General features: G+C 42.1%; 2 protein-coding genes across 2 annotated transcripts; one reads left to right on the top strand and one right to left on the bottom strand.

Moving 5' to 3' along the window:
• Window positions 1–592: 592 nt before the first annotated feature.
• LOC102296412 (2-iminobutanoate/2-iminopropanoate deaminase) lies at window positions 593–6,635 on the bottom strand. The gene is made up of 6 exons (XM_042224159.1): window positions 6,505–6,635; window positions 3,593–3,698; window positions 3,116–3,170; window positions 2,938–3,006; window positions 1,133–1,188; window positions 593–1,031 (listed from the first exon to the last, which is right to left on the bottom strand). Exons 1-6 carry the CDS (start codon window positions 6,567–6,569, stop codon window positions 972–974), a joined length of 411 nt encoding a protein of 136 aa, XP_042080093.1. The 5' UTR covers window positions 6,570–6,635; the 3' UTR covers window positions 593–971.
• Window positions 6,636–6,860: 225 nt separating this feature from the next.
• Window positions 6,861–20,475, top strand: pop1 (POP1 homolog, ribonuclease P/MRP subunit). The gene is made up of 16 exons (XM_005930160.3): window positions 6,861–6,996; window positions 7,193–7,322; window positions 9,372–9,521; window positions 9,661–9,836; window positions 9,969–10,229; window positions 10,334–10,421; window positions 10,580–10,758; window positions 10,894–11,156; window positions 11,278–11,371; window positions 11,463–11,571; window positions 11,672–11,791; window positions 13,247–13,368; window positions 13,480–13,671; window positions 17,368–17,522; window positions 18,172–18,387; window positions 19,041–20,475. Exons 2-16 carry the CDS (start codon window positions 7,196–7,198, stop codon window positions 19,735–19,737), a joined length of 2,949 nt encoding a protein of 982 aa, XP_005930222.1. The 5' UTR covers window positions 6,861–6,996; window positions 7,193–7,195; the 3' UTR covers window positions 19,738–20,475.
• The last annotated feature ends 50 nt before the right edge of the window (window positions 20,476–20,525 follow it).

Consider the following 20,525-nt stretch of genomic DNA (forward strand, 5'->3'; position numbering starts at 1 on the left):
ACAGTCACAATACTCTGTTGCTGTATTAGAGTGTGGCGCTGGGGATAAAAGGCGCCCTGGTCCGACTACATCCTTTAAATGAATTCAGGCTTTGCATACGAGCTGCTCGCTGCTCTTCTTCCCCCCCCCCCCCAACACCGATATTTGACTCACCTGCTGACACACTGCACCATGCATGTAATGAAGCATGTGAACACGGAGTACCAGAATGAGAAGCTAAGTCTCTCTGAAAATAAAATGATTATTTTGGAATATTTAATACTTAGAATGCACATGAAGACTTGAACTGCTGTTTTAAAAATCAGTTTGCGTTGCGCAGTTCCAACAGGCTGAAGGTTTTTATTTAGCCCCAAAGTATACTGAGTGATTCAGACACATTAATCCAACAGGAGGAGTTAATCAAATCATATAGTTCTTTATGGGTTTGCAAGCCTGCAAATAAACAACCCATTCTGGCATGGGTTAACCCTGTTAAACAAACTCTGTTCATAGTTATTGCAGAATTGCTGAGGACTTTTTAGTGTACATGAGACAATGTGAGATTACAGTGATCATCTACAGGCGGTTTTCTTGACATTAAGAAGCAATTAAGGAAAATTAAAACCTTTTATTATTCAGTTATGCTCGATCATCTATCACCTGGTACAAAGAGAGAGGATACACTGTCATGATGACAACACAGGACGGTAGTGTAATCCAATCCAACAAACAAGCTTAGGTACTTCTCAGCTATTGTAAGTGAAATGTGAGCAGAGTGGATTTAAAATGCAGTGCTGTCTTCAAATACATCTCATCATTGTCAGTGAGGGAGGAGAAAGTGCTCCACACCTGACTGCTGTTAGTCTGCTAGGTGACCTGTGGCATGTTAAAACAGCGCTAAATCGCTGATGATACTAGACCTATAATTACATCAGTTTCACACTTTTCAGTGGTTTTAGCTCTTTCTAGTTTTTGCTTGTTTAATGTACTTGTTAGGAAGTGTCGGTCAGAGGGCCCAAAACAGCAATTGCTTCAATTTCAACCAGTCCACCCTGGAGAAAGAGACAGCATCAGTACGGTGAGAATTGTGGTTTTCTGTTGGGTTCAAAGCACAAAAGAATAACTGGATAAAAAGTCTTTGTCAAGTACTCACTCGAGGGAGAGCAGCGACCTGATAGGCAGCCCTGGCTGGGAAGTTGGCGCTAAAGACTAAAGAAAGCAGCTGAGTTAGGCCACCAACACATTTACACATACAGACTTTCAATGACTCACAGATACAGAATTTACAGAAGCTTACAGGACTGCAAAGCAGCCAATTAACTACTGGTACCTGGCATTTATAGTGTTGTCCTTGTCTGACATGCCTTTATATCAACTGATAAACCAAGCAAGCTCTTTATAGTGACTGTCAGAGTAGGAGAAACACAGGTGTGCGAGTACACAATCAGGGCTCTACGTCATCATCAGTCAGCTTGAACAAGCAGTTATTCATCTTATTAGTTACACTTTTGGATTTACATAAACCTGCAAATAGCACTGAATCAACAGAACATTTGTCTTTGTGACAATTTTAATCTGCACAACAATTTAACTATGTTCACACATATTAGACACAATATACATCAAATATCTAAAATTCACTGTATAATTATCATATATATTCACACAGTTTCATCAGTACAAAAACCAAAACAACACATTATTAGATGCACAATGGGAAATGTATTACAATGAAAAGCCGCAGCAATAATTAAGACACATTAATCAGTTACTACAGAGTGTCCTTGATTGTGCTGGGCACTGCACTACAAAGTTATCTCTGGTTATCTCTCTGTTATCTGGATTCACTGAACCTAACACTGAGTTAACCAAGGGTTTCCTGATCGAGGTATTTATTACTGATGCTATTAAAAAACTTTAGACACTCCTATTCTCAGAGGTCTGAGGGATCTTCAAGTAATGGTGAAACTATTTTCTGGAGACTTGACTGGTCAGTAGGTGGTGATTTCATACCTGTTGACCTCTAATATGGAAGCACAAGTTACCATGGCGATGTACCCTGGTAAGAAGTGACCACATTTGTAGTACAGAAAACCTGGGGTTAACCCCAAAGCTACCTGGATAAGATGAGTTCCTGTTTTGTAGTACAGGCCTCTGCTCAGGCAGCAGAATTTATGCCATTGTTGTTCTTGTCGGTTCATGTAACAGCAGCATAGCTGCACCCAACTTCAACCATAGCAAAAGCCTAATCAGCCAGAATAAAGTGAAAACACCTGTGACTCGGTGCAGGGCCTTTAAAGACAGAGGTGGACTGAAAGAATAATCTGATTTTGACTGTACTGATGTAATCACGGATAATGGACTCAACACAGAGTGCATCGACCTGGGTGCTTGGATCAGTTGATTGTAGGAGCAATACCTGATTTAACTGGCATTAGAAAAATGCCCAGTTATCTTTTCTACTTAAACAATGAAATGGATATGGGGGCTTTGTGAATAGACTTAAACTTTTTTTTAATTTAATCTATGGAATGTCAGATGTGGCAGTCTGTCGTCTGACATTTAGATTAAGATTAAGACCCGTTGGTGGGGGAAGCTCAGGTTTCACTCTGCTAAGTGACTCAGCAAATGTCAGCGTTCCCTGCGAGTGTTTCTGCCCCTGTGTTTCTGAATATTTATTTCATAATTCAACTTGCTCTGGAGTTTCCACAGCATATTTAGAATATAAAGAGGCAAATTCAAGCCCTAGTTGAGTTATTGTAAAGGCCTTCTGGGTGAATACATTACTGGAAAATTAAAGAGTCTATAAAATCTGCTTGTTATGCAGCAGCGCTGTACGTCGTCTGGACTGTGCTGACACCTGGTGGCTAACGTTGTATTGCAAAATGAAAGCCAACAGCAGCAGATAACGCCAAACACATACTGATACACGTTAATGACTGAATCATTGATACTCACATTGCTTGTACACATCATTGACACTGGTGAAGTCGTTCATATCGGCTAAGAGCACTGTGGTTTTGACAACTTCAGGAAGTAACAAGAAAAGAAAGAAAATAGTGCATGATCGGGTCTGTGGTTGAAAAGTTGAAAGAATTGTCCTGTGCACATGCAAAGAAAGGCAAGGCTCTCTCACCGTTGGTGTAACCACACCCAGCAGCCTTGAGTATTTCAGCCATATTCACCAGAGCCTGAAGAAACAGAAGTCATGTACACGATTGTGCAAAAGTAATTCTCACTTTGGGATGACTTTCAGATCCTCATTCAGCCTGCAGGAAGGATGCGTTAGACCAGTCTTAAATTTATTCTGCAGCAGAGAATTAAGGAATTAACCTGGAATTGGTCTCCCGCAGGAAAACTGGTGGGTTTTTTCAAAAGGCACTATTTTTAAAAGCATTGTCACTAGATTTTCTTTTAAATAATGGACTGCATTTATTCACACTGTAGCAGCCTCCCAATGGCTTGGTTGTGAGCTCAACTCCATTGCGATTATCTCAGCAGTTAGGAATTAGGAACATCTACTCATATCTGGATCGCTTTCAAGTGTCGCTGTACTCCATGTTCATGAATGAATGAAGGAATGAATCAGTGATGATGGGGATTCCAGTGTCACCTGTCTGGTTTGAGCCTGAACACCACCTTCCACCAGCTGTCCACTGGCAGGGTCCATTCCCAGCTGTCCTGAAATATACATGGTTCGATCCACCACCACTGCTTGGCTGGAAAACACACACAAACATGCAAAGACAAAGACTTAGCTACTCTGGGTTTATTTCATTCACAGTGTTAAATCTTATTGTCTTTTCTGCTGATCTTTGCTAAGTAAAGATTTACTAATAATGAAGGAAGTGAGGTTAAAAAAGTTGTATGTTTGCTTGACTATTATGTCACTTATCTCTCCATGTGTAGGGTTTTAACTGAGGGCTGTTTTTTGACATTTATTTCCTTTTGAATAATAGATTCATAAAATTGCATTTATGCTTCTTCCCTGTTTTAATAATATATACACAGCTTCTTTTCTCGATAAAGAGAACATCTCTTACCTTGAGAGTCTTGAAGTCATTTTCTGTGCCCTTAAACATACAGTGGGGCAAAAAAGTATTTAGTCAGCCACCGATTGTGCAAGTTCCCCCACTTAAAATGATGACAGAGGTCAGTAATTTGCACCAGAGGTACACTTCAACTGTGAGAGACAGAATGTGAAAAAAAATCCATGAATCACATGGTAGGATTTGTAAAGAATTTATTCGTAAATCAGGGTGGAAAATAAGTATTTGGTCACCTCAAACAAGGAAAATCTCTGGCTCTCACAGACCTGTAACGTCTTCTGTAAGAAGCTTTTCTGTCCCACTCGTTACCTGTATGAATGGCACCTGTTTGAACTCATCATCTGTATAAAAGACACCTGTCCACAGCCTCAAACAGTCAGACTCCAAACTCCGCCATGGCCAAGACCAAAGAGCTTTCGAAGGACACCAGGAAAAGTATTGTAGACCTGCACCAGACTGGGAAGAGTGAATCTACAATAGGCAAGCAGCTTGGTGTGAAAAAATCAACTGTGGGAGCAATCATCAGAAAATGGAAGACATACAAGACCACTGATAATCTCCCTCGATCTGGGGCTCCACGCAAGATCTCATCCCGTGGGGTCAAAATGATCATGAGAACGGTGAGCAAAGATCCCAGAACCACACGGGGGGACCTGGTGAATGACCTGCAGAGAGCTGGGACCAAAGTAACAAAGGTCACCATCAGTAACACACTACAACGGCAGGGAATCAAATCCCGCAGTGCCAGACGTGTTCCGCTGCTGAAGCCAGTGCATGTCCAGGCCCGTCTGAAGTTTGCCAGAGAGCACATGGATGATACAGCAGAGGATTGGGAGAATGTCATGTGGTCAGATGAAACCAAAGTAGAACTTTTTGGTATAAACTCAACTCGTCGTGTTTGGAGGAAGAAGAATACTGAGTTGCATCCCAAGAACACCATACCTACTGTGAAGCATGGGGGTGGAAACATCATGCTATGGGGCTGTTTTTCTGCCAAGGGGACAGGACGACTGATCCGTGTTAAGGACAGAATGAATGGGGCCATGTATCGTGAGATTTTGAGCCAAAACCTCCTTCCATCAGTGAGAACTTTGAAGATGAAACGAGGCTGGGTCTTCCAACATGACAATGATCCAAAACACACCGCCCGGGCAACAAAGGAGTGGCTCCGTAAGAAGCATTTGAAAGTCCTGGAGTGGCCTAGCCAGTCTCCAGACCTCAACCCCATAGAAAATCTGTGGCGGGAGTTGAAAGTCCGTGTTGCTCGGCGACAGCCCCAAAACATCACTGCTCTCGAGAAGATCTGCATGGAGGAATGGGCCAAAATACCAGCTACTGTGTGTGCAAACCTGGTAAAGACCTATAGTAAACGTTTGACCTCTGTTATTGCCAACAAAGGTTATGTTACAAAGTATTGAGTTGTATTTTTGTTATTGACCAAATACTTATTTTCCACCCTGATTTACGAATAAATTCTTTACAAATCCTACCATGTGGATTCATGGATTTTTTTTTCACATTCTGTCTCTCACAGTTGAAGTGTACCTCTGGTGCAAATTACTGACCTCTGTCATCATTTTAGGTGGGGGAACTTGCACAATCGGTGGCTGACTAAATACTTTTTTGCCCCACTGTATATTTGGGACTGCTTACCTGCATTTGTACAGTAACTGTAAAATTAGAAGCATCATGTCTCAGAGTGATGCTGAAAATAATTCATGCATTTATTTCTTCTAGGTGGGACTATTGTAACTCATTATTATATGGATGTCCTAAAAACTACCTAAAAAGCCTTCAGTTGAGCATTGTATCAAAGTATCATATCACCCCAATAGAGCACTTTGCTCTCAGACGACTGGCATAACTGTGTTTCCTACAATGTTTCAAAGCACAGGTTTCAGCTTCCAGGCCCTTCTGTGGAACCAGCTCTCTGTGCAGATGTGAGCGACAGAAACCCTTTCTGCTTTTAGGATTAGGCTTAAACTTAAGTTAGAGCTGGATCAGGAGGGTCGTTTGATTGTTTGGGGTCTTCTCTGTATTATTTTAGGCTCTTTACCATTTATAACAATATAAAAAAAAAAACTCGACTGGTGTCGTGATTTGACGTCATATAAATAAAATTAAACTGAATTTAATTAATGGCAGACTAAAGTATTGAAAAACCTCGGGCACAGTTTGCTGTTTAACATTTTAGTGGTGTGTAGAGTTTAAAGTGCAACATCCAAAAATCTGAACTTTGCTCCCAAAAGCTCTGAGAGCATATGCTATCCCACCTCTCCCAGCAGCAATCTTATGGACGAAACAGTGAACTCAGTATAGCTGTATTACCAGATTAAGCAAAAAAAGTCGTGGTGTGTCATCAATGAATTGGCAGTCAGTGCTATTAACAGTCCAAATGTAATGTAGGTTGGTGCTGCAGCAGGTGTGTGCCAGCTGCAACTTTAACCTTAGGGCAATGATTCAAAGCTCTTCTCACCTGTACGGACCGATAGCAGCAGGAGCTTTAGCTGTGCTGATAATCCTCCTGATTAGTGCAGCCATTTCACTGGAAATCTATCGGCCCAAGTGAAAGAAGTAAGTTGTACAACAGAAGGCTGCAAGCAGAAAAAGCGCTGATGTCAGAAGGACGTCAGAGCTACTTTACCGTAAAAGACATATCACATGCGCAAACACATTTCCCTTTACAGATTTTAGTTCCAAAACTGGTCACTTCAGACATTTAAAAACTCAAGTAAGAGACAATAGTGACAACATATCACACAATCTTACGAAAACGTACCTTGGTTTTTATTAGATTTTTTTGTTGACGCGCGAATACTCTACAAAGCCCCCTGAACACGTCATATCCGGAAGCAAACAAGACCAGCACCAGCGTGAGGGAACCTCACATGGTTGCTAAACCTAAAACTAGAGGGTCCCTGCAGCTGGAACAGCGTTTCTGACACACATCACACTGGGGAACCTTGAGGTAACATTATGAAGTGTAATTCCTCTGTACGTTTGGTATAGAAATGTTTTTTCTTTGGTTTTGTTAGTTAAAACAACTCCCCAACTTTACGCCAGGTACCGTTGCTAGCAAGCCTGCGTTTTAGCTCAGCATTCAACTGTTTGGGTTAGAAGCTGCTCACATAGCGAGGTCTCAAGCGTCTTATTGTATCTTACAGAAAATGTCTGCGGCTAAAGTCAAAATGCGGGAGAAGAAGATGAGAAATCAGCCCGCCAGTGTGCAGTATCCATCTTCTTCATCTAACGTGGAGAGCAGCACGCAGAATGGAGCAGACGCCCCTGGCACCGGTACTCTTGCCTTCCCTGGTTATTTCACGTAGCCTATTACATATTAAACTGGAAGAACGGCCAGCGAGTCCCCTACAGTAATGCAGAACAAAGCACACATGTGTTTTCTTCCACGTATGAAATGGATTCTTGTATAAAAATTTACTGCCAAAATAGTTAAACCGGCAGATAATATGAACCACATAAGCAGAATAAAGCCAAGGTGAACTGAACAGTTTTGCTCTCCTTGGACTGTATCATACATACTTGAAAGATAAGGTCATACATGACTGTATCTGATATAGCTATACATTAAATATCAAACACAACAGAACATTCTTCCTGTCTAAGTAAATGGATATATGTCATATCTGATATTTCTGCTACTTGCCATGCAGTGCGTCCAGAAAGTATTCACAGTGTGTCAATTGTTCCATGTGTTGTCATGGAAGACTCATGAAAACATGTTAGTTGTGCCTTATTCCAAAATGGACTAAATTGTACATAACATATCTGATAATGACAAAGTGAAACAGCTTGCTTGAAATTCTTGCAAATCTACTAAAAACAAAGGTATAACTTGTAGATGAGTATTCACAGCCTTTGCCATGACACACAGTCAAGTTCAAGTGCATCCTGTTTCAACTGATCGACTGTTTTCATAGCTGATTGGAGCCCACCTGTGGTAAATTCACCACTCATCACCTGGCCAGTACCATCCCAACAGTGGAGCATGGTGGTGGCAGCATCATGCTGGGGGATGTTTGTACATGTGCAGCAGTGTACAGAGACATCCTTTATGCTGACCTGCTCCAGAGCGCTCTGGGCCTCAGACTGGGATGAAGGTTCATCTTCCAACAGGACAACAACCCTAAGCACACATCCAAGATAACAAACATAACTGATCCCCATCCAGCCTGATGGAGCTTGGGGGTCTGCAAAAAAGAATAAGAGAAACTGCCCAAAAATAGGTGTGCAGAGCTTAAACTCAAAAAGACTTCAACAAAGTCCTGAGCAAAGGCTTTGAGTACTTATGTACATGTATGCATTTATAGGACTGCATCTGTCTGTGAAGGTTCTCAATCATCCAGCTCATCATAGTCTAAGGAGCCTGGAAAGAAAAGCATCTGGACTTCTTTAAGTTTCTTGAAGACGTTTCATCTGAGAAGCTTTTTCAGTTCTAGGGTCAAATGGTGGAGAGTCCCAGATTTTAAGCCCTATGGGACTGCCCCCCCCAAGAGGGTCATGGACCCCCTATTAATCCTTTACGTAATCACATGAGCCAAGGTGTGAAAACGGGTGTGGGTCACAATCAGCCAAGGTTTTGGGTGAACCCACTGTGAAAACTAGCCCCACCCTGTCATGTGACTTACTGAGGTCAGATGACCAAGGATGTGAGTGGGCGTTAGGGCGTCTGGAAAGGGATCTCAAAACTGGATTATAGATGGCAGACAGTTGGTATCGTAAGGCACCGCCTCTGTCCAAAGGACATCTAGAGGGCATTTCGGGCATCTAGAGGACCCCCTTGTCCATGGTCACACTTAATTTGGGACAAATCAGAGCATTTATAGTGAAATAACCTGAGTTCAGGTCTAGCACCTTCTGTTTAACATAGCTTTTTCCAATTGACATTAATAACTTTATGCAAGAATTTATTTCATGTGTAAGAGACCTTCGAGAAAATGTTTACTGTTGCTTTGTTTTGTTGCACCTCTGGTAGGAGTATCTCAAGATTTTGTGAGTCTTCCCTATGGACTGTCTGTCACTTGGTTCTTATGATTTTTTTTTTTTTCTTTAAAACTTTTTTAAGTGCCCTCCAAATTTTTGTTTTCTTTCTAGTTCCTCATCTTCCTCTGTCATGTGTTGTTCATACAGTGAATATAGGGAACATATTTTTTCCAAGGGAGGAATCCCTTCTTATTAAGGTTGTTTCTATGATGAGATTCATGTGAAAACAGAATAAACAAGAGGACAAAGATGTTAGATGCCTTATTAAGTTGGGCAAGTTTTCACGAATTTGTAGAGGCAGACCACACTTGACTCACTCTCACTTTTGTTTGACCCCGACAGGAAAAAATGCTGATCCTCTCAAAGGTGGTCTTTCGGAGGTGCACCCCTCTACAGAAAGGCAGAAGAAAACTCCCCACCAGAGCGGATGGGTCCGTGGACACCATAAAGATGGTGGTGGCTACACTAAGGAGATGCCCAAATACGTCACTGGTAAAATCTCAACATTTTTTACATATTAAGTTTAATACAGAGCATAGACAGTCATGAAAGAAATGAATTGTAAAGGTATTCATGAACAGTTACGGTCCAGTGAATGACTTCCATCTCCATCTTTACCTTCCTCACTCAGCTGGAGCTTTTGCAAGGGCCAGGGCTGCAGAGGTGAGCGCCATGTTGAAAGCTGTCAGAAAGACCACAAGCAGCAGCCGTGTGTTTGAAGCTCTGCCCAAACACATGAGGAGACGAGCCATGAGCCACAACACCAAGCGGCTTCCTCACAGACTGAGAGAGGTGGCCAACAGAATGGTAAATTTCTGGACGTATTTTATTTTCAGCACTTGAATGTCTCACAAACACCTCCATACCCTTGTTTTATATACAAAGTCCTCCACTCTGAGTACCTGGGACATGTCCACTCACTTGTCCTTCCTCTGTCAGCGGGAGAAGGGCCTCCAGGCTGGCTCCAAAAAGAAGAAGGAGCAAGCAAAGAGCAAGAGCCGCAAGGCCCGGCGGCGTCACGGAAACCTGCTGCTGGAGTTCAACCGCCGTCAGCGGAAGAACATTTGGCTGGAAACGCACATTTGGCACGCCAAGCGCTTCCACATGGTTAAAAAGTGGGGTTACTGCCTCGGGGACAGGCCCACATACAAATGCTACCGGGCTTGCTACAGAGCAATGAGCAGCCACTGCCTCCTACAGGTAACCACCTGCTGTTCACACAGACTCTGTGAATAATTTGTTTTTACGTACTGTAATGTCGCTGTCTGGAACATCAGCTTACATTTTGCATTATCTCTGCTCAGGATCTCTCTTATTACTGCTGCATAGAGCTGCAGGGGGACGAAGACAAGCTTCTAGCTGCTCTTTCACAGCTGACCAGCAAGGAAGCAGGTAAGAAATAATTGAGATTTTCCGTTGGGCTTCTCTCTTTGCCTTCAGACAATAGTTCTGATGGCAAAAGAACCAGACGGGTTTTTATCAGCAACTCCTGCTAACTTACACATTTAGTTTAAGTAGTGTAGTTATATGCCTTTGATTTTCTTTTCTAGGCCCTACGTTTGCTGCAGCACTGTGTCTGTCAGGAAGGAGACAGGGCAGTGTCATGGTGTACAGAGCTGGACGGTACCCCTCACAGCCCCTGGGGCCCGTCACCTTCCTCTGGAGACCCCGCACACAGGGCTCAGTGCACAGGCAGCTGTGGATCTGGGCTCATCCCACTCTTAAGCAGGTGTGACTGGTTTTAGAGGTCTGCTGGTTGTAAATTATTTTTATGGTTGGCCTTTTGAATTTTTACTTGATATTATTACATTTACAAATGACTCCAGCAGGACTGTTAATTCCATATACGGTATCCTCCTTCCAGGATCTTCTGCCTGAATTACAAACTGTGTGTCAGTGTTGTGAGGCTGTATTACCTCCGGCTGCACCAGTAGAGGTTAATCCCACCTTGGAGGCAGAGTCAGAGCCTGAAAACACACCTGAGGCCAAGCCGGTACCTGGAACCAAGAGAAAGCGTAGCCGTAAAGATGCCACTGGACCCCCTGCAAAGAAGATCCTGGGTGATGGAACAAGATTACGCTCCACCCCAGTGAGCTGGAGGTCCAGCTCAAATGGAATAGTTATAAAGTTTGTGTCATTTCAGGAACAAACCGAAGCGTTTGATTGAACGTTTATTTAGGAGATTGGTTTTTACTGTAGATGTTGATGATTGTTTCATTCACTTTATTCTTTGTGTGTGTGCGTGCAGCGATCTCACAATGGAGATTGTACGCTATCGGCTGATTGGACCACAGTCCCATTCGGTGTTGGTAGACACTTTAGAAGCTGCTACAGGCTGTGATGTAAGAACTGTACTATGTTATTAACTTGAATTGTTCCCAAAAGGCGTTTTTCATTTTCACTTCATGCTTGAATTTGTTTTTCGTAAACAAGGAAGTGCCGAAATCCCAGACGTGCTCCCTCTGGTGGCCTCAGCACTGCTCAGATGAGGCCAAAATGACTCTGCATCAACAACAAGCTGATATCTTTAACATCCTGAAAGGTTTGTTTTTCCTCTACTTTTTAAAATCCCTGATTACTTATTTTGCTAGTTGATTGTGTGTCCAGGCTTTTCTGTCTCACCCTGACTGTCGTTCACCCAGGCATCTATTCGACCGCCGAGCTCCCCTCAGGCACGGTGCTGGGTCTGACTGTGGATGACCCGAGGCTCACTTTACCAAGAAAGAGAGTTAAAGCTTTGCCTTGTGTAAAGCAGGCACAAGGTAAAATCAGATATACCAGATATGACGGTGGAGGAGGGGAAAGGGGTTTTAAAAGTCGAGTACTTGTACATCTCACAGTATATCGACACTGTTGCTTCTCTCCTGCCGCAAAATCTGACATGGCAGAGAGTCAGTCTGTTGTTTCTGGTCCTGAGGTTGTTTCAGTGAGTACACATCTGGTTCTGTGCTCCGGGGAGCCTCTGCTTCGCCATGCAGATGTTCCAGGTTCGAATCCTGGCAGAACCCTGTACTCCAAACACACCCTTAGTGACCGGCAACAGCTGACTTATGAGAAGATGCTTGAAAGATGAGGTCTGTTTTTAAAAGGGCCCTTTAGTGATTTAAATCGGATGTACCATATTCATGATCCATTCTCATTGCATAAATGGAAAAATAGAATAAAAGTCTCTTTTGTTATCTTAACATAATTATTATACTTGATATTCAATGTCTTATATCAAGCTGTTAGTTTCTAGTTTTTCTTTTATCAAATTTCAGTATGAAATTGATCATCAGGCATATTTCAGACTGTGAGGGAAAAGCAACAACAAATATGTGAACATATGAATAAACAGGAAAATTCTACAATTAAAAATAGAACTGCTTGGCTAATAAATTTATGCCTTCATATTTTCCCTCAGCCTTAATGGCTTCGCAGCATCATGAGGCTGTAATAAGTGTAAATTGGGAACCTTTTATTGTTCATGTGGGTGGAGCTCTGATAAACAGGTTTGCTGTGATATCTGGGTAATATTGCTCAGTACTATTTTTCTTTACCTCATCCTGCTTTACAGTAGGAGTACTGAGTTATTATAGAAAATGCATATTTGATGTCTAGCATCTGAACTAAGTCAGGTTTAAATCTTCATATTGGACTTTATTGACTATACAGATGACTAGACACCCATCTAGTACAGATTTTCTTGTACTAGATGGGTGTTTTGCTCCTCTTTGGTAAATCAGTGGTGAAATGGGACCCACAGGGGCATAACATTATGATTGACCACTCTGTGGCCATCCCTAATCAGCTGCAACATTAAAACAACCTGCCATGCTGTTGCCATGGTGGTGTGTGCTAGTCTGCACCGATGCTTATGTGGGTGGTATATGTTAAAGTAACATCCACATAAATTCCAGGACCCAAGGTTTCCCAGCAGAGCGCTGCATTGCAGCGTGATATGTTATTACTTTAACGCTCTGTGTTTTGAATTATTTTGGCAAATCAAGTTCTATTAAGGCCAAACCCAGTGTGAGAGATGCAAACATGACTTTGGCTGCATAAATGAAAACTCTGCAGATGTAACAACGTTTTTTTTTTTTTTTTTTTTAAATCATTGATAAATCACCTGCTTATCAAAATTTTAGATCATAAAGCAGAGGTCGAGGACTCTGTCTCACCTCACATTAGTGATGCTGGTTATATAGGGGTATGCCATGTATGTGTGTTTCTTCCAGAGGTGGACGAAGAGAAGAGGCAGAAGCTGATGTTGGAGGGAGTACCAGAGCCTTGCTGTCAGAGTTTCATTTGGGAACAGTCTGTGCGAGACAATGTCACCGATAACAAGATATCTGAGCAGGTAGCTTATTCTCTCGCCACTAGCATTGTCGTCGTATCGTGCGTAAGCCTCTCCATTCCTGAAAGAGCACATGTGGCTCTTACTTGTCACACTTTCTGTTACCGCCTGCAGGAGCTGAACCGTATGAGGAGTGAGGTGCTGGTGCCAGGCTCCAGGCTAAGCCCAACTCCCCTGCAGGGTCGTGTCCCCATTCTCCTTGTTGAGCAGCCGGGCAAGCAGGTTGGGCATGAGATGAGCTCGTGGGGTGCTGGATGGGACCTGTTGCTTCCCAAAGGCTGGGGGATGGCCTTCTGGATCCCACTGGTAATACGTTTTGGAGTATTTTTACTTTTCCTTGGAGTGGTTTGGGTGCTTTCACACTACTTGGTTTGGTTAAATCGAATGCTGCCACGTTTACTTATTTACTGTGTTGTTGGGTTGATGTACTGCGAACTCATATAGTGAGTTTTAGTTTGCTTCAGAGTGCACTGTGGTGTGGTTTATTTCTTGTTACAGTGGAGGTTTCAAGAACAAAATAAAAGACAGATCTGAATGTTTGAAAATGTTTTGGAAAAATTCTGTAAAGATGAGATGAAAAAGAGTAGTTTTCATTCCTACTCTCCTCTAACGCCCTTTGGAAGGATGAGACGCCATTTGGGGAAATTGGCTGGCCACGCCAGGAAGGAGAGGCGGAGTAATCTTTTTGAATTGGTTGTTTGTTTGTTTTTCTTGGAAACATGTTGGAGTTTCAATACGATGACTTTGTTTCTGTGGTGAACGTTTGTAGGCTGCAAACACAGATGCTGCTAAAACGAACTAAAACTTGCTGTTTCTCACCCCTACTTAAGGAAACGCATCAAAGCACCTAAGATTCTTAAGATCTCCCTATGACATCATCACTAGGGATGGGTACCGGTATCTGACATAAAAGGTAGTAACCAGACCGAAAAGCAGCGCACATTTCGGTGCTTTATTTGGTGCTTTTTTTTCCTGAGTGTGATACACTTTAGATTCTAGCCAATCATTTTACGTTTCCGAGGATAGTAGGCGGGGCCAGGTACGTACGTTCTTTTAGAGCAGAGCTACAGATTAAAAATGCCCAAGGCGAAGCGGTCAAAAGTCTGGCTGTACTTCACAGCAAAAGATGCAAACTCAGCAGCCTGCAACAAGTGCTTTAAGCTGATACTGTGATACTGTCAAAGGAGGTAACACCTCGAATCCGATGAAACACCTGGCGACGCATAGCGGTTTTTTTTAAAAGCCGAGAAATGCGCCGTATTTGATAGCTTGCTGCGAGACCTCACACCGAGCACATCTACTGCGGGTGGGTTGCCTGTTATTGGACCCGGAGTTAGCAACATCCCCCAAAAACCCGAAGAGAGAGTCCTGGCCCCTAGCCCTGCCAGTGTAGCAGAAAGATAGATGATGATGCAGCAGCAGCCGTTCTTCTCTGCGTGAGTAGCTTCATGTTGTTCGTGTGTAATTTACGTTGAGTAGGCTAACCACGTTATTACATTAATGCATGTAAGGTGAACTAGCAAACACCGTCATAGCTACATGCGGCTGTCTTCTTGTTTGATGGCAGATACTCCCTTCACCCTGGCCAAAAAGGCTAAAATGACCAAAGAAAAAGTGGAAAACAGCTAACATGAGAGGTTTTTGGACAAAGTTTGTGTTCTCCATTCTTTAAGCACCGGTTTGAGCACCGTTTAAGCACCGGCACCGTTTCAAAAGTACCGTTTGGCACCGGTATCGGATAAAACCTAAACGATACCCATCCCTAATCATCACTCCCTAAGCCAATGAGATCGTCACAAGACATTTTGGAATGGGGTATTTGTTTTTTAAACTGTTTTCAAACTTTAACTTAAAATGTCAGTGTTTCCTAGTTGTGGACTATTGGTTAGTCCAGTTACGGATTAAGTAAAGCGCTATACAAATACAGGCCATTTACCATTTTCCTGGGCGTGGGTGCTTAACTAGTTAAAAAGAACAAAAAAACAAACAAACATCTGTCTCCTATTTTTTTTGTCACACAGGAAAGAAGCTTCAATATCTGATGAGAAGACATTAATTTGTTGGTGTTTGTGGTGTTTGGTGCAGTTTTCTTGTTTTCTGGGTTGTTGTTTATTTACAGTGGAGATGAAGATCTCAACAAGTTGATTTGTTCACATTTGCACATCTTAATTTTTAAGAGGAATGTGTTTTTTTGAGTTTGTACACTATATGCATGTAAGGCAACCGTTTCCTTTTTCTGTATTTTTGTGTGCTGCTCTTTTAACAAAAGGGGAACAAAAGACATTTAAATCGACCTCAGATGATTTGTTTAAATTTTTACAAGGTCTTACTGAGGTGATGCAAAGTGAAACATGCTTTCTTCTTTTTTGGTAATGTGCTGGAAAAGCTTGAAAATTGACCTTGAATGTGCTTAAAAAGTGCTTGAATTTGACCCTGAAAAATGTGTATGAACCCTGAGTGGGGCAAAAGCAGATACAGTGGGGGGGAATGATTATTTGATCCCATACTGAATTTGTAGCTTTTCTCTCTTTGCTGTTCCTCCACAGCTGAAAAACACTAATGGGATTTTGTCATCACCCTGCGCAGTGGCCAGTGTGGATCCGATAAATTGATACCATTTAAAATCTTGGACAAGTTCGAATATGGCTCATCTTGACCTCAAGTTCAGAGGTCAAGTTTTCTGACAATCTTGTGAATGTGGTAACTTGACAACAAGGCCACATAGGATCTAAAATTGATACCATAGTTGTGTCTTCTAGGTACTAGCAGTTTTTATGGAAGTTTAATTTTAATGGAGGGAGATCAACCAAAAATCAAGAATAAATGCATTACATATGTTATAAATTGATTTACATGTCATTGAGTGAAATGGTATTTGATCCAGAATTCTGGCATAAAAATCATGGATGAAAACGGCTAAAGGATGGGTCTTCCAGCATGACCATTACCCAAACGTGGCTAAAAAAGAAGCTCATTAAGATCACAGCTAACCAGTTCTCAATCCTCAATATGAAGTCTGTGGAGGGAGCGTATGCTTTGAGTTACCAAGAATCAGCCAAGAAATGTAAAGCATTTAGAGCTGCTGTAAAGATGAGTGCAAACCTAGTAAGCAAGTTCTGTTTTACTTCACATTTATTTCACTCGTAAATCAGTAAAACAGTGCATAACTTTTGTAATTTATTTCCTCTGGATTTTGGTTCATGTTCCAACTCTCTCCATGAAAATAAAGGCTGTTAATTTCTTTGTAATTAAACTAACTTACAGTTTCTGCAGGAGATCAAATGACCATTTCCCCCTTTGTGTATGATAAAATAAAACTATAGAATAGAAAAATACATCTGCTTGTCAGCTGTTCAGGAAGTGATCTTATAATTAGCCTGTTTAAAAAAAAAAAAAAAAAATACAATAAAGGGTCACTTGGTAACTATATTTCCACTTGTTTGCCATCAAGTTGTTGTGGACTGTAAGCTCAGAGTTAATAATCAGTTGTTTTTCCTTGAATCCTGACTCCACAGAACATACATGTGCACATTAGAAGCAGAAACATTTAATAATGGTCACTTCTTCTTTTTCTTGTTTGTCTGTTGGTTTGCAGATGAAAAATGTAACACTGTATCTTTTTCTTGGTTTAACCCCCCCCCCAAATAACCTAAACTGCATGAAAGGAAGCACACTTGACATGTCGATAACCACCTTCATCTGATAACCTACTACCCAACTGCTTAAGGCAGGATCACCTAGACTGGTTGCAAATAAGCCAGATGGTGATATCAGAGATTCTCGGGCTTTCACTTTATATTTGCTTCCTCATTTTATTGAAAATGTAGAGTGATGTTGGTAAGATATGCTATAACACTGGGCCTTTACCTTACAAAATGAAGCATCTTGAGGTGACTGTTGTGCTATATAAATAAAGTTGAATTGACTGAAGCCCTCAGATTTGCTTTACCTCTGAAGTCGGCTAAAAATCCATCTCTTCTCTGTTGTTTCTCCCTCCTGCAGGTGTACAGAGGAGTTCGCATAGGTGGACTCAACATGAGTCTGAAACACTCTCAAAACAAAGCAGCGCCTCACTTTCCCCGTGATTATCCAGACTGCCCCGCAGGCATGCGTTTTCAGGAGGAGCAGGAGGCCGAGCTGCTGAACAAGTTTAAAAGGTCAGCTGGATACTGAGTAGGGAAGGAAGAAAAATATTAATGCAGTGTGTGATTAATTTTTATCAAACATGGTGAGGTCCGTTTTCAGTGGGGACGTTTTGTCCTGCCAAAGCTTTTGTGTATCTTGTAATATTATTCTGGCGTCTAACTACTGTGTCAGCCTGCAGACAGAAAACAGAATCTTAAGAACTTGCCCAGAATCTCAAAGTCGTTTATACATGTTGGATATGTTTCTCCAATTTGTTTTAATTAACTGCTGGCAACGTTAAAAGCAATCTTTCAAATGTGATGGTAAAATATTTTCAGTTACATAAACATTAGCTGAGGTGATAATGAGACTTTATTGGAACTAAAAACTCTTCGCCGTGTTCTGTTTTTAGTGTAAAGTCATAAACGGGGGTAATAATATTCATAATCTACAGCCTGAGTGGTGAGATCAGCAGTAGATTAGAGGTTTTGATAAGAGGAAGCACTCCAAAGATGTGACCCAGTTAATTTTCATAATGCGGATCTCTGTCGCCATGCAGATGAGATGCTAATAAAGTCGCTTGTCCCCTTCTATCCACTGCTCGACACTTGTGATGTCTTGCATAAATTGGCAAGGTTGCCCAATGGTTTGACAAGGTTTGCCCTTTTGACCTCTCCGTAGGCATCCACCCGCCAAGAGGACCAATTACATTAAGCATGGCTGTGTGGCTCCTTTCCGTTGCCCTTGGCAACAGCTGGCAGAGGAGTGGGAGATCATCGTGCGGGAAGGAGGCAGCCAGACACGAACCACAGCACAGGCTGACGCTGTGACCGAGGAGAGGACATCACAACAGGCGATCAGCATAACAAAACCTCCGAGCCGATTCACTGTACTGAGGTACATGTTTTAAACGTTTGTGGTGGGTTTTTTTTTTCTTAGAGTGAAGATAAACTTTTATCAGTACTGACGTGTACACTAACATACACGCACTGGTGCTCCCAAAGTGCCTTTATCACACACGTCTAAATCGCACTTTTAGAAATATTAATGCAGCAGACTTTTTAGAGTCCCTTGAGATTAATGTGCTGTGTTTTTGGGAGGCCGTGGACTCCAATCATCTCTTTCCTCCTCTTTGTATTTTTTATTAAGAGACACAATCGCTGCTTTTGACAGCTTTGATGCATGCTGCTTCTCCAGTCTTACCCCCCTTTCATCATAATGTCCCCGATGAGAATACCCAAAGTACATCCAGCCTTAAATTGCTGCAATACATCACTGTGATTAGTGGAGGGGAAAAGTAGCATCTATCCTCATAAAACCATCACATAAGCTTTGAGTAATGACTGACTTTATGGGAAAAAAATTGGATTGATTTTCACCGTCCATTGGCTCCCTTTTTGTTTTCAACATTAGGCATTAAAAATGTTCTCCAACAAAATTTGGTCTATGAGGATGGCTAATGGGGCCAATGAAAATGCTACTTTTCCTTTTAGTATTAATCACCTGATTTAAATGGGGCTTTTTAAACAAATTTCTTTTTTGCTTCCTAGGAACAGAAAGGCTTTGAAGCTGCTTTCTGCCTGGTGCAGACCCACAACATCCAAAGGTCAGAGGCCATGCCGTGTTGGCGAGCTACCGCCTATCAGCTGTGAAGCTGTGACGTCGTTCCTGTCAGCACATGCGATGAGTCTGGTGTGGGTGCATGTGTCGCTGCCGTCAAAGGGCAAACCGGAGTACCATGCCATGTTATGCGTACCAACTCCAGATGACCTAAAGGCGCTAGGAAATCGACAAGGAACTGGCGGTCCTCAGGAGCCACCACACAGAGACCACTTTAAAAGCAGAATTAAACGCAGAAAAAAGGACCCTAAGAAGACTGCAACACCCTCTGTAACTCCTGATAAGCCTGATGGCAAGAAGGCAGACCTCATCTTTGCTTCTGACTTAGACACCAACGCATCCAAAGACCCTAAATCCTTCTCGGAGTCTTCCTCAGACCTCGTCCTAGGGCTGTGGCCGGATCCTCTGCCCAGTGTTGCCTCTCACTGCTCCCGGGTGACCGTGGGCTGGGTCACTCAGGGTGACTTCTCCATGTCTGCAGGCTGCGGGGAGGCTCTTGGATTTGTGAGCGTTGCTGGGCTCCTTAATACCCTCCTCAATCAGACAAGCGAACACAAAGGAAAGCTGCTGCTTCGGAACCCCACCTCCTTGCACTACCGCTTTGCTAAGATCAACATAGAGGTCTGAGGGCTGTTTTAGTCTATGCAAGTTAATGCCAAGAGTTCAGTAAATTGTTTGATGTTTCATTTGTTCAGTGATTTGATGGAATCTGTGTGCCTTGACTGAAGATTTATTGACTTGCATGGCATCACAACAAGCAACTAAGTGACTTTTTAGTTGAGTATCGTATACTCTGAGATATATCTTTATTGATTTAACTAAGAAAAACAAAACAAAAGGTAATCTGTAAAAGAATCTGTTGAATACTGTAAATGAATGAGAGCCTTGGTTTGTCTCAGAAAGATTAAAACTTTAAGTTTGGGTTTCCTGAATGAATGGATTTGATGAGTTATGTTACAGACTTTGTGTTTAAGAGGGTGTTTGCAGCTTCCATTGCATTGAGGAGGTTTTGAGTATATGCTATGAAATGGGCGTATTATACTGAACAGAACTGCTGTTGTGGGAAACCACAGCCATTAACCTACAATCAACATAAGTGCTCAGAACAACTGATGCTTTAACATTCATTCTTTTTATAGTCACACCGGCAGGAAAAGCAGTTTCCTGCACATCCCATAATATGTAGGTGGAAGATAAGAGCATAGTTGCTTGGCAACATTAAAGTTTAGTATGTAGTTCGAAGTGAACATTATTGCTTTTATTGGTAACAGATTTTCGGAGCGATGCCACTTTATTGTGACAGAAGATTTTAAAAACATGGCTCCTGAAGCACTTTTTTTCTCTCCCCATTTTAAAATTAGGCCATGTCAGATCAACATGGCACAAACTGGGCTGGCTAGTCTTCTTGGGAGTCC

This window comes from Haplochromis burtoni, unplaced genomic scaffold (genome assembly GCF_018398535.1).
Source record: "Haplochromis burtoni strain Fernald_Lab_line unplaced genomic scaffold, NCSU_Asbu1 Contig_130, whole genome shotgun sequence".
NCBI classification, from domain to species: domain Eukaryota; kingdom Metazoa; phylum Chordata; class Actinopteri; order Cichliformes; family Cichlidae; genus Haplochromis; species Haplochromis burtoni.